The 13,413-nt window shown below is 37.5% G+C and overlaps 1 protein-coding gene across 1 annotated transcript; it reads right to left on the bottom strand.

Annotated features, from left to right (window-relative positions):
* Positions 1-833: 833 nt before the first annotated feature.
* On the bottom strand, positions 834-2,603 carry LOC110725767 (casparian strip membrane protein 1-like). The gene is made up of 3 exons (XM_021905241.1): positions 2,166-2,603; positions 1,898-2,021; positions 834-1,373 (listed from the first exon to the last, which is right to left on the bottom strand). The coding sequence occupies exons 1-3, from the start codon at positions 2,468-2,470 to the stop codon at positions 1,158-1,160; spliced, it is 645 nt and encodes a 214-aa protein (XP_021760933.1). The 5' UTR covers positions 2,471-2,603; the 3' UTR covers positions 834-1,157.
* Between the last annotated feature and the right edge of the window lie 10,810 nt (positions 2,604-13,413).

The raw sequence follows: 13,413 nt of genomic DNA, 5'->3' as shown, positions 1-13,413 counted from the left end.
GATTAGGGTAGATTTAAATTAAAAATCAAAAACAAAAAAAAAAAAAAAAAAAAATTAAAATTGGCCTACCTCAAACAAAAATAATCAAAAATCAAAAACCAATCCCATAACCCTACCTCCACCCTTCGAAAACCCCAAAAATTCGCCGAAAAAGTCCGACCGCCCCTTCCCCACACCTCGAAAAGATCAACGCTAGGGTTTCGTGTGTAGGAGGAAGGGCAGCCGGACTTTTCCGGCTTCTTTTAGGGGTTTTCGATTGGTGGGGGTTGGGGTTACCGGATTGGTTAGGGAAGGGGAAGAGAGGGAGATCGGGGTGGCGCCGACGCCGAGGGATGGGATTCTGGGCGCGCCGGCGCCGGGGGAGGGGGGTTAGGGCGCATCGGCTTCGGGGGCAGTGGGTACGGCAGGTGGCGGCTACCGTGGGTGGCTGGCTGGTGGTTTTCTTTTTTTATTTATTTTTTTTTTAATGTTTTAAAAAAAAATTTAATTACTTACACTATGCTTAATTTTTCAAAACCTTGGTACCACTTAAGAGACTTGGAAAAAAGTTTTTCTTCCACGTAGGAAAATGAAATCCTTGAGGCCACCATGTAGAATTTCCCAAAAAAAAAAAAAAAAAAAAAAATCCATTTAGGAGGGAAAATTTTTTAATTAGAAGATGACGCGTATCATCCCAAAGTTCGCATTTAGTATAAAGTTATAGATAATAAAGGTTGATTGAGTGGCGATGTGGCATAATAAGATTTGAATAGGTGATATGGCGTAAGTGAAGTAATCTACGTGGCACATAGACTTTGTTAGAAACCCCTTTTAATATAAAAGTATAGATATCTACAATTTCCCTTCATACAAATTACGGAGTATATTTAAAAGAAAGATACAAAGACCGTACCAAAGGTGCAAAGCAATCACAAATTATCCATTACTATAACAATAGTAAATGATACAAGCTAAAAGCTCATCATGCAATCATGCGTGCTTACAATATTTAAACCTTAAAATCTCCAATCCATGTACAACTTTTCCCAACACAAATATGACTGATTCACATTAATTAGTGATTACACTCAATAACAAGTCTAAATAAAACAACACCAATAAAAGCAAAACCACCGATTACATTTTACATATACATTTCCATTTTCCGAATTCTTGTATTAATGGCTCTTAAGAGCAACGGTAGAGAGAATAACCAGCAATACGAAAATCACTGCAGTGACAAATGATGCCACCACTGCTCCGCTAGACCTCTGGCAAAAATTGTCAAATTGTTGGCAAATTGCAATCCAGTTTGTGTTTGTGTTCCCTTTGTGAGCCAAGGATACTATAGCAGCAGCCGCTGCCGCAGCGGAGATAGTCAAAGTCAACGCGATCTACACATAAATATCAACATCCAAAATTATAATCACAATTATGGTTTACTAAAAAAAAAAAAAAAAAAAAAAAAAAAAAAAAAGAGGGAGCCCCAATTCCTCATTATGAGAAACACTTGTTTCTCCTAATGACATTTTGGAAAATAATGTGATGTTTTTCACTTGTGAAGACCACCTATGTGTAATGAGTGGAACTCTCAAATCTTGACACATATCCCACGAGAAACAAAACCTGTTTCTTACAATGAGAAAGAGGGAATTCTCCGAAAAGGATATATAAATTGATGCAAATATTTACGTAGTATTATATTGTTTCGTTAGATGGTAACAAAATCATTGGATCGGAATGAATTTTAAGCTAGGCTAATCATTTGATATTTATTTTAAGGAAATTTTATAAATTTTATAATAAAAGTACAAGTGTAAGACTTGTGTCATTTGGACGACCCTTATGTTATGTCAATTAATTATTGGAATAATAAAAAAAATTAGACGGAAATTAATTAAAAATAAAAGAAGCTCACGGTGTCAAAGATGACTAGTATAAGCCTTGGTGCCTTAACAAGAGGCCTAACAATTGTGACAATGGAGAAAGGCATTGAAAGAACCAGATATGCTGCTACTATAGCATTAGCTACCACGAAATACCTGCAATCAACAATTTTCGATTAAATTATGGGATAATCGAAAATATTTAGTCGTATAATTATCATAAATTTTATTGTCTAATAAGTATTAGACCTATAACATTACGTGACCACACGTAACGAGTTATTAAATAGAAAAACTTACGTGAACGTAGGGAGATCGTAATATCTAGCACGAAATTGGAAGAATTGGGTGAAGAAAGGGAGAGTTTGATCAGTAGTACCCATAATAATCGTAGCAGCAAGAGCAGCTGTAAGAGCTAACAACCTCACCACAAAATCAATAACACTAACCCCTCTCTTAACCCCGGCGCCACCATCCCTATCGTGTCCAACGTCTTTTCCAATCAATGGAACCTCCATGACGGGATTCTTCCCCTTGGCCTCGCGTGCTCTACTGCTCTCGCCTTCCACCTCGAGGGTCGAGTAGTGCTCTCCGTTCTTTGTCATCTCGTTGTTGTTGGTGGTTGGTTGTTGAAAATGTAAAGAGAAAGGAAGAAGAATAATAGAGAAGATTATGCAAGGTAATTACTAAGAGAGTTGTGAAGGTGTTGGGTGTTGTATGACTGTATGAGACATTAGAGACATATATAGGGTGTTTATTCTATAATTCTTAAATAAAATTGCATGGTGGAGTTGTTACGTAGTTATGAGTTTAGTAGTTTTGTTTGGTCATAATTTATTAAGTATGTTTTATAAGTGTTGGATTAGATGATAAAATGTTACTTTATAGTATAAAATTTTAGGTGAATAATGAATGGATTGGGTAGTAATCTGATATGATTTTATGTGCTTTGACAACCAATTATAAGTCATAGAGTAGGTTGACCTTTGACATATGAATTAAAAGTTGACCTTTTTTAATTAACATTAGAAGTCTTAAAGCTATTGTATATATTACAATTATAAAGTATAATTTCAATACTAAAACGGCAATCATTTTTACTATATGTGTGACTTGTGAATAGCAATGTATACATGCGTGTATTATGTCAAATATATATATGCACATAATTGATCAATCTGTAGTCTGAATGACTTTTTAAGGTCTATTGAAATGGTATAGTCTGGAATATAAGGGTCTAGTATGGTCTAGAATCTTTAATATTGATAACTTTTTACTATCGTATTTATGCATGGGTATTACTAATTATATTCTTGATATGCCGTGATCAGACTCGTTTTATTTATGGAGACCAATTCTCTTTCAACCTTCGCACCACTAAGCCATCAATCCTCGATCTATCAACCTATTTCCAAATTCCAATTACCTAGTATACGTTTACCCATATAAAACCTTCTTCAATCGGCCTCCTTCAGCCTTGTTAAAGGACCAACTCAACTAAAAGTTTAAGTTGGTGGTTGAGGCCCAGGAATATGTTTTATACTCTATTACTCCCCCTCACACGAGAGCCCGTTGGGTATAAAGTGTAGATGTAGCATAGGCCCCACCATACCCAGCGTTTAATATTCCACTTTGAAATGAGGGGTGGATGAAATTCAAACCCGTAACCTTCGTGTCACAGTGGCTCTGATACCATGTCATGGTTGAATTGGTCCTTTAACATGGTATTGGAGTCAGCGTGACACAAAGGTCACGGGTTCGAATCCCATCCACACGCCCTCCCCACTTTCAAGTGGAATATTATGCGTAAGGTATGAGCAGGGCCCATGTTGCATCCACAATTCTAGCCCAACAGGCTCTCGTGTAAGGGGCGTGATAGAGTATAAAACATATTCATGGGCCTCCCATAGTTTAGACTAGTAACGGATCTTGGGGTGTGAGATGGTCCTTTAACAAGCCTAAAAGGGTTGTTTTGGGAATGACCTCCCCCTCCCATAGGTTAGACTAGTGACGGATCTTGTTATTTTTCCTTATTGGGTCAAAGTCACTAAACACATACTTCATATGATAATGAAATCAAATTTCTAATTCAAAATACAAATTACAACTAATAATTCGGGTGAACACATGTTAAAAAAATAATTTAAAAAAAAATACAATTGAAATTGAGAAGTACTCAATATTCAAGTTTTGGAAGCGATTTACATCATCAAATTCATCATCTTAACCAGGGAAAAAAAACATCTTTTGCAATGTGATTAAACTTTCATGGTTAGGTTTTGTTGGTATTTTTGGCAATGGATAATTGGGGCATTAGGAAAGTAAAAGTCCAATAAATAAATAACAAACAAACAAAGAGGGAATGAATGTTGGGTACCTTTGAATGTTGGGCTACGGAGAACCTGTTTATTGTAGCCAGACCAGAATATTCTGAGTCCAGTATGGTTCCTGGGTTAAATAAATCGAACATCAAACTGTAATACAATAGGGTTTTTTTCCAAGACATAATTTAAAAAAAAAAGTTTTATGATATAATTTTATAACAATCTTCATTATATAATTTTATAAAATGCTCCGGTATTTGCGTCAAACATGCAACAAAAGGATTTTATAAAGGATATTATATGTAACTATGTAAGTGATAAATATTCTTTTGTTACAATTATTATGAAATAGGTAGTAAATTACAACTTAAACTAGTTTTTGGTCCGAGTGATGCCCCGAGTCATTATAAATTTATTACTTTAATCGAACTATATATATTTTGGCTTGTTTGTCACTAAGAGTTAAAGTGCTTTTTTTTTTAGCTTAAGTAGTTTGTTGCTTATATGAGCGGGTTTGACTATAAGAATAACTTTTTGCATTAATAAATATAGGGTAAATGATAAATCAATCAGTTGTGAAAAAAAAAATTGATAAATCAAATCTGTATAAATCCGATGTTAATATATATACCTCCATAATGCACAAAATAATACTCCGTATTACTCTATAATTACAATTGTAAAATATATATATATAAATCAAATCTTTTACTTTATAATTACAATTTTATGAATTAATGCAAAAAAAAAATGGAGTAATGTTTAATTTCTTACAAATTTTGTGAACTAAACATTAATACGTGGAGGTTAATGCATGGAGTTTTTCAATCATTAATGGAATGGTATGATCTGATACGGCTTCACATTATACGCCAAATGACAAATTGGTGACACGTGACAAAATATTAATTGTGCTACTAGGAGACCAACGTTTTGACCAAGAATTGGCTTTGTCTAGACATTGCCTTGAGTTAGAGATTTAGTCTTGGTTATTTTCTTGTGAATTGACAATAGTTTATTTTATATTTCTTTCTCTTTTATGGTACCCATATAAATAATAATAAAAATATTCACTCACATAAAGTCCAATTATACTTTTACTGCAATAAATTAACATCCACTTACTACATAGCTTAGTATATATGTATAAACAATTTACAAATATATTGGAAAAAATGAGTAATTAGTAGACAAAAATATTTATTTATTTATTTATTTATTTTTTGAATAGAAGTTCTTGTAAATAGAGGGCTCCTCAAACAATAATAAAAATAACAAATAAAATAATTGCTTCAAAAAGCTAAAAAACTGAAATAAATCAAAAATAAAACTCTAATGCAATAATTTTTGTTATTTGTATATATTATGAGGAAAAACAATTCTAATAAAAAAGTTAAAACTTTAATTAATTAGCAAGATACATTATAATGAGTGTCACAGATGAGTGGAGTAGCGATCATAGTACCCTTCCCCAAACTATATGGTTGTAAAAATTTAACCATAAACAATCTTCATAGGACATCCATGATCACTCCCCGAATCAATATCCCAGTATTCACCTTCGATGACCAAGGCAAAGGGCAAAGGACTACGTGTTACCAAATCCTTAACGAGTAAATCAGTCGCTATGTTTTCAAGTTGTGCATCTTTAACACGAACATTCAATTAAATCTTCCAGTCTTTCTCTTGATAGAAAGGGTCAAGCTTGATAGACGACGAGATGTTCCAATGTCGATACTCCAGTACCATTCGGAGGGACTCGAATACTTTGCTATGTGAGAACCATTGCACCGTCTTCACAGATAGGGTTAGGCTAATATCCGCCGAGTAATTCGTATTGTTATCAATCTTCATTGACGACACATCAAAAGAATCAACCTGGAATCTGAAAGGAGGAAAGCTTGAATATATAAGTGCTAGAAGTAGAGGCTCAACTGAAGGGCTCGTGGTCGTCTTCTTCGAGTTCTGGTTCATATTATTATTGTTGAGAAGCGACAATTTGGATTCACGAACCTTATTATTCTTTTCATCTTGAGAAGATCAGATGTCATGGTGGAAGATCAAAAGAGTTCAATTAGGGCACTATGAGATATCTGATCTTTGATTAATTCTATAGTTTTCAAGGGGTATTTATAGCTTTCATAAAGTTGTAGAGAGTCCTAGATAAGATAAGTTTAAATTTACTTGAAAGATAAATATATTTAGGATTTTTTTGACTTTTATCACCAAAAAAAATCAAAAAATTGTTTTTACCACCAAAACTTCTAAAAGTTTTATTTTACCACAAATAAAAAAAAATAAATTATTTTTTACCACCTACCGTAAAAAAAACCAGTAAACCTAACGGGATTTTTTAAATGCTTCGATTTTCGTGCCAAACACATGGTCTTCAGGGGTTTTGGGGAGCATTTTTCCCTTTGGATCCAATTTGAGGTCATAACTAACAAAAAATTAACGTAAATGGTTCCTTTTTCCTCCTAAAAATACATCGATTTGCGTAAAACACGCAAAATAAGGCATTTCAAATCATTTTTTGTCAATTCTGACCTCAAATTTGATCTATAGGGCCAAAATGCCCCCTTGAACTTGTAAAAAAACATATTTTGTGCACGAAAATCGAAGATTTTTTTTCAAACCATTAGATTTAACGGTTTTCTTGACGGTTGGTGGTAAAAAAACAATTTTTAGAATTTTTTTGGTGGTAAAATAAAAGTTTTAGAAGTTTTGATGGTAAAAAACAATTTTTAGATTTTTTTTTTTTGTGATAAAAGTCAAAAAATCCTTTTATTGCTAGTATAATTTTTTTGTTCGTAAACAAATTTGAGTTAAATCAGGACTACTTTTGGATTCTAGAATATTCCAATGATGATTGAATTAAGGAAAATAAATTATTTTAGGAAACATGAGAATATTTCGGTTTTAGGATGAGATTTAGGTAATTTATGAAGAGACTTGGACATTTGGAAGTGAAAGCAGATTTTTTAATTTTTTTTCTTTTTTAATTTAGGCAATTTATGCTAATCTTTTTCGGTTTTTGAGGGGGGAAAAACAAACTTGTGTGGATCTAAGAATCATATACACAAGGCCAATCGACGTTATGTCTAGTGGTGTCAGTTTGGGTGTTTGGGTCGGATCAGGTCGGATTTATTTTTAAATTTGAGTCATGCTAAATATTGTGTTTAAACTAGTCTATATTTGATTTTTTTTTTTTTAGTCGGATCTGTCATTTTTTGGCACCTCACTAGTGACCCTAGCCTAATTTTAACATAGTGACAACCATTAGTATTTATATTAACCAATATATTAAAACGTTCATTATGCTATGTATTACTCCATCTGTTTTAGAATAACTAAACTTTGCAATTTACACACATGTCGATACAATAGTTAAAACTAATCTAATATAATTAAATAGCAATAAAATTAAAAAATAAATAAATAAATAAAATAAAGCTATATTATGAAACTTTACATTAATATTCATCTAACAACCTATTTGTCATAAATACATTTATAATAATAGATTATGAAGGGATTATATATAAATAGTGAAAAAAAGTCCAACGTGTTAATTATATTAAGACGGAGGGATTATATATTAGTCACTTATGACCTTTATCGTCATTTAATTTTTTTTTTACTTGTTTTTGAAAGAAACCTCTATTTTAACACAAAGATCTAAGATTTTGCTGATGTGGGTAATGTAACTTGTGTAAGAGGTGAGAGAACAATATATATTGATGTGGCAATGAAAGAACCTAATACAAACATGACATGACTTTAACACTCAACACTCAACACTCAATAGATTTCAACGAGCTGCAAAGTTTCTAAAGTTTACTCAAAACCTTCGTAGACTTGTTGAAAATACCTATATCAACTCAAATTGCCACTGAAAATATTTAAGAATCACTAAAAAAAAAACACACACACATAAACATACAAAAAACACAAAAAAAAAAAAAAAAATGGAGAGCATGGAGACATGGAGTAGTAGAGCACAATTAAGGTCATTCATGCGAATGCGATCCTAAAATGAATGAAAGTGCTCAAATCTTGTAACTATATGTCTATATGCACCTTAAAACTCTATATGAACATAATAATGGGATTTTTTTTCAAACTAAGCTTTATTAATAAAATATTTGCAAAGTGGATGCGTGGCAAAACTATTTACCAAACTAAGCTTCTGAAATAAGACATCGTTTTTACTTATTGACTTTTTTTTGTGATTTTCTTAATTTCTGATTTTAAAGAATAAAAAAATAAAATAAAAATTCAAATATACATAAGACATTGTCCGAGACAGCGTTTTATGTACAATTTTTTTTTGTACCTAAAACGCTGTCTCAGACAACGTTTTTCTGCTGGACTGCAAACTAGCAGCCTGCAGCCTCCAAATTCTGCCCCCAACACACCACCCCTAGCCTTCAATCAGCCACCACCCTCAACCACCACCACCACCAACCCCTACCGTCCCACCACCTTTGACCACCACCAACCACCACCTCCCGCCACTTTCGACCACCCTTATGCACTTCAAAACAACCACCCCCACCACCAATCCCAACCTTACCACCACCATCGACCACCACCTCCTCGGACTTTCGTCCACCCTTAAGCACTTCAGAACACTCCAAACACCCCAAACAGCACTACAACCACCATGAACCTCCACATTAACCACCACGGGCTATCGCTTCTACCATGTTTCTCATTATGGAGCCCAAATGTCTGTTGTTTGATATATATCGGCCTAGAAGGATCTATTTTGACTGACATAAGTCCGATTTGGACAAATAAGGAAATTAAAATTCAAACCACACACAGATTCATTCAAAAAACATTTATTATATTAATAATGTAAGTGTTATATACAGCATTCTAGAAAATTAGGCTACAACAAATAAATCAGCTAATATTATCCTGACTCATTTATTCGGTGTAACTGTTCTCTATCTTGTCTGTCGGCCCTCTGTCTGACATTACGCCGCCTGTAATGAGTAATGGTGGTGAATGGGTCTCGGGGCGGTGGGGGAGTCTGCTGGCTAGACGATGGGCCCTCCTGGGTAGGGGTGGGCGCAGAACTGTGGATGATGTAATCCTTTGCATCTCTGGGTGACGTAGGATCACCTCCACCGCTACCCTGGCCGTGCTCGAACTGTGAATGGACAGAGTGGCCATCATGACCGTCCCGCTGGTGGACGAGATAGCCGTGACTATATCTCTGTAAGGTAGCCACGCCCATATCTCGCACCCACTCGACCTGGGGTCTGGTGGGTCCGTCTGCAAGGGCGATTGATAGTGCATCAACCATCGCCACCATATTCGCCGCCTGCAATAATCATCGATCAGTTAGTGTATGATATAGAAATTAAAAAAATTGATGAAAATAAGTAGAATAAAAGAAACTCACATATCCAATAATGTCGTCATATGCTGGATGGTAATGTGTGGATGGTGGTGTGTCTTGGGGTTGATGAAACGCCGTGTAATCCGCCTGTACTAGACCATGTACGGATCGTGAGGATCCATACCGCCCTGCATCGGATCACCTTCAACGACGAACTCCAACCGTCGCTGCCATAGGTCTATGTAAAACTTATGCTCCACTGACCAGTTTGTCTCCCCTTTTCCCCAACGGTCAATGCCGTGCAGGCGGATACTAGTGTCACACTCCATAAGGACAGGCTGGCGTAGTCCAAACTGTCTCATGACTCGGTTGGGTAGGTGACTCTCCACAACTCGAAACAGATAGGGGGGTCCTGGCACGCCACCCTGCTTGATGATCCAGCAGATGAGCATGCATGGCATCAACCAAGTCAGCTACATACGGATCTCATGTCACCTGCAAAAACACATCAAAAGTAATACCGTAAATAGGTTAGTGCACTGACAATAATCATATTAAATAAATGTTTACAAATTCCTTTTAAGTTACCACATGATCCTCGGTGAATCGGTCAAGGGCGTCTCGGTAATACGAAAGACCCCTCGCCGCATGCGCAAGTGTCAATCTGGAGACCACCCACCTAATACCAAAAACTTTTTTAGTTTGTCAACTGGCAAAATAAAACCGTATGAAGTCTACAGTAATGACAACTGTAACAAACTTGTAACTGTACGCCTCGTCAGGTGTAGGGAGCGATGGAGCATCGTACGGCTGGTACTGGTCGTCCCGATCCTGCTGCCCTTGACGATGTACAACATGCCTACCAAGTCTGCCTACATGGATATGCTCCCAAGCCCATAACTATAACACAAAAATACAAAACTAGGTTAAGTATAAATTGGGTAAGTAATAGACAAAATAGATTATTGATAATTAGGTGAGTTACCTGAAGCACAATCAAAGGACCTTCGTTCTCGCCAGAACTGGGGTGGGATGCTCTACACAGCTGGCGATACAACGTCGCCATACAAGCACTACCCCAGCTGTAGCCACAGATATGATCCCAGTCGTGGTCTAATAGTTGTAGGTAAATAAGCTGCAGATGGCTCCCGCTCTTGTTGCCGAACAACATGCCCGAGATGAGCAGGAAAAAGTATGCCCAAGCGTGTCTCTGAACCGTGGCGTCATCAGCGTCCGCACGCAGCACACGGAAAGTCTCGCGTATCCAGCCGGTCCTCAACCCGGAACCCCTGATCTCGCCGAGACCTGGCTGAACCCCGAGAACCCGAGCTACCAAACCAACGAGGTCGACTAACGCATGTCCTGTCACCGCAGTCCCATGTATAGGAAGGCGCGTGAGTATCGCGACGTCCCGCAACGTAACGGACGTTTCCCCAACCGGTAGATGGAAGGAGTGCGTCTCCTGTCTCCACCTCTCCGCGAGCACAGTGATAAGCGCTCGATCGATCTACCCGAACGCCATCCGATGAATACCACCCAAGCCAGCCAACTCAACGTACACAATAACGCGTTGATCGACAACCCATTCCACCATAACCCTGGTAGTGTAGTGCCAGCAAACCAGCATCCTCCCTGGTTCAAGCTGATAAAAAACCGTACGAACGTAATTAATATCATATAGTATATCAATTTAAGATGCATAAGAACATGAACTGACGGATGAAATATTACTAACTGGTCCCATATGTCAACGCTCCGATGTGTGTCCTGTAGTGTCAGGACAGAAGGGTCAACAGGTCTAGGTGTCCTATCTTGCCTGTCCATTTAATCTGTTCATTAACAACTTTATACACCAATTATCAACATAATTACTAGAACATTAATTAAACAAGAGCTGGACGAGTTAAATGCAACGACGAAAAATTTCAAATGACAACATTCAAAATAGAAATCATCCGAATGTTATAAATGTTACAGACATTACAAAATCAAATACAAAATAAATCTACTATTCAACTACATCAAATTACAGATACAAACTTAGGTTCCGGTCAATCTGGACGGACACGTTGTCCAGTTGTGACCCTGCTGGTGACAGCGGCTGCATTTACTCGGGGGCCGGTGAGTCTCATCCATTTCATTGTGTATGCGCTTTGACTTTGGCCGACCTTTTCCACGTACCATGTTGCCGTCCAGAATGAGTTTAGGGCCGACGTACTGTGTCCATGTCGTCTCACAGGGGATAGGCTAGAACTGTGGTGCATAGGTGTTTGTATGGGACTCCAATTGTAGCACAGGTTCCACCCACGACTGCTCTGATAGTGAATACGTTGCACAGACTGCTAGAACATGAGAACATGGGAGATGGAATATCTTTGGTTTGTTGCACGTACACGTTCTCAACTGAAAGTTAACAGTGTGTTTATGACCTCCTTTTCTACCGAGTCGCCCTCCCCTTTCTGTTGTAACTTGGTAAATATGCAATCGACGATTATACGCATCCACTTTATGATATCTGGATTTTGCGGTGTTCTTCTCCAGAATGGTAGTGACCTTTGGGGGGGGGGGGTATGCAAGTCCCTGCTCAGACCTAGCCTCAAAAGACTCTCTTCTTAAAGTGAAATACCTGTTAACTCTGTGGAAAGTTAACTCGACAAGGGACATGATCGGTAGAAACCGAGCTCCCTTCAACACATGGTTAAATGTTTCGGAGAATTTTGTAGTACATATCCCATATCTGCGACCAGTGTCGTGGAAGAGAGACCACATAGGAAACGGGACTTGAACAATATACTCCATGGCCTTGGTACATGCCTCACCGATGAAACACAGATCAGCTTGAATTTTCTTTCTTGCCTTTGGTACGCAACAGCCTTGAACATATCTCTCATGTCGTTGCTTTGCACATGAGTCTTCAAGTTAGAAGCTATGTGGCGAACACAAAATCTGTGATAGGCTCGCGGCTCGGTGAATCCAACGTTAGGATCATTCATTGCTGCAATGATCCCAGGATGTCGATCAGATATAACACAGAGGCCATCTCGTTGCGTGACATGAACCCGAATGCAGCCCAGAAACCAAGACCAGCTAGAAGTGTTTTCCCCTTTAACCAACGCAAATGCTAGCAGAAATACTTGGAAGCTTGCATCCACACTTGTAGCAACCAACAGTGTTCCTTTATACTTCCCGTACAAGTGCGTCACATCGATACAGATAACAGGCATACAATGTTTAAAATCGTCGATACAAGGACCGAAGGCCCAAAACACTCGTTCAAACACTTCCATGTTGTTGTAGTATACACCATCCACCAGAGCTTTGTGTTTCCATACGACAACGGTTCCCGGGTTTGACTGTTGCAATGCTTGCATGAAGTGCGGAAGTCTGCCGTAAGAACTCTCCCAATCCCCAAATATTTCAGCTATAGCTTTCTCCTTGGCATACCATGCTCTTCAATACGGAACTTTGAAATGAAATTGCTTGGAGATAAGTTCCTGTATGAATTCAACTTTCAAGGACGGATCTTTCTGCACAAAGGACTTTACATACTCTGATATTATGGACGAATCCAAGTGTGGGTGATCAGTAGATAGTACTTCAGTGACACAATTCTCCCGGTGCGGGCCTTTGTACGTGACTAGGGTAAAGCCACGCGAGTGCTCACTTGATTTGGTACCCCGTAGCATCCAACCACATTTCTTCTTGCACCGCAGAGGAAGGACACTCTGATTTGATGTCACTGTGGTGTAGAATTGATTCCTCTGTATAGAATACATCTTCACCACTTCTTGAAGCTTTTTCTTACTTTCAAAATACATGCCCTTCTCAAATTCTCCCCTGGGAACAAACAATGTATGGTTACCCGATTCGG

This window comes from Chenopodium quinoa, unplaced genomic scaffold (genome assembly GCF_001683475.1).
Source record: "Chenopodium quinoa cultivar QQ74 unplaced genomic scaffold, ASM168347v1, whole genome shotgun sequence".
NCBI classification, from domain to species: domain Eukaryota; kingdom Viridiplantae; phylum Streptophyta; class Magnoliopsida; order Caryophyllales; family Amaranthaceae; genus Chenopodium; species Chenopodium quinoa.
Note: the sequence above shows the minus strand (reverse complement) of the source record. Positions and strands in the feature narration are given on the sequence as shown.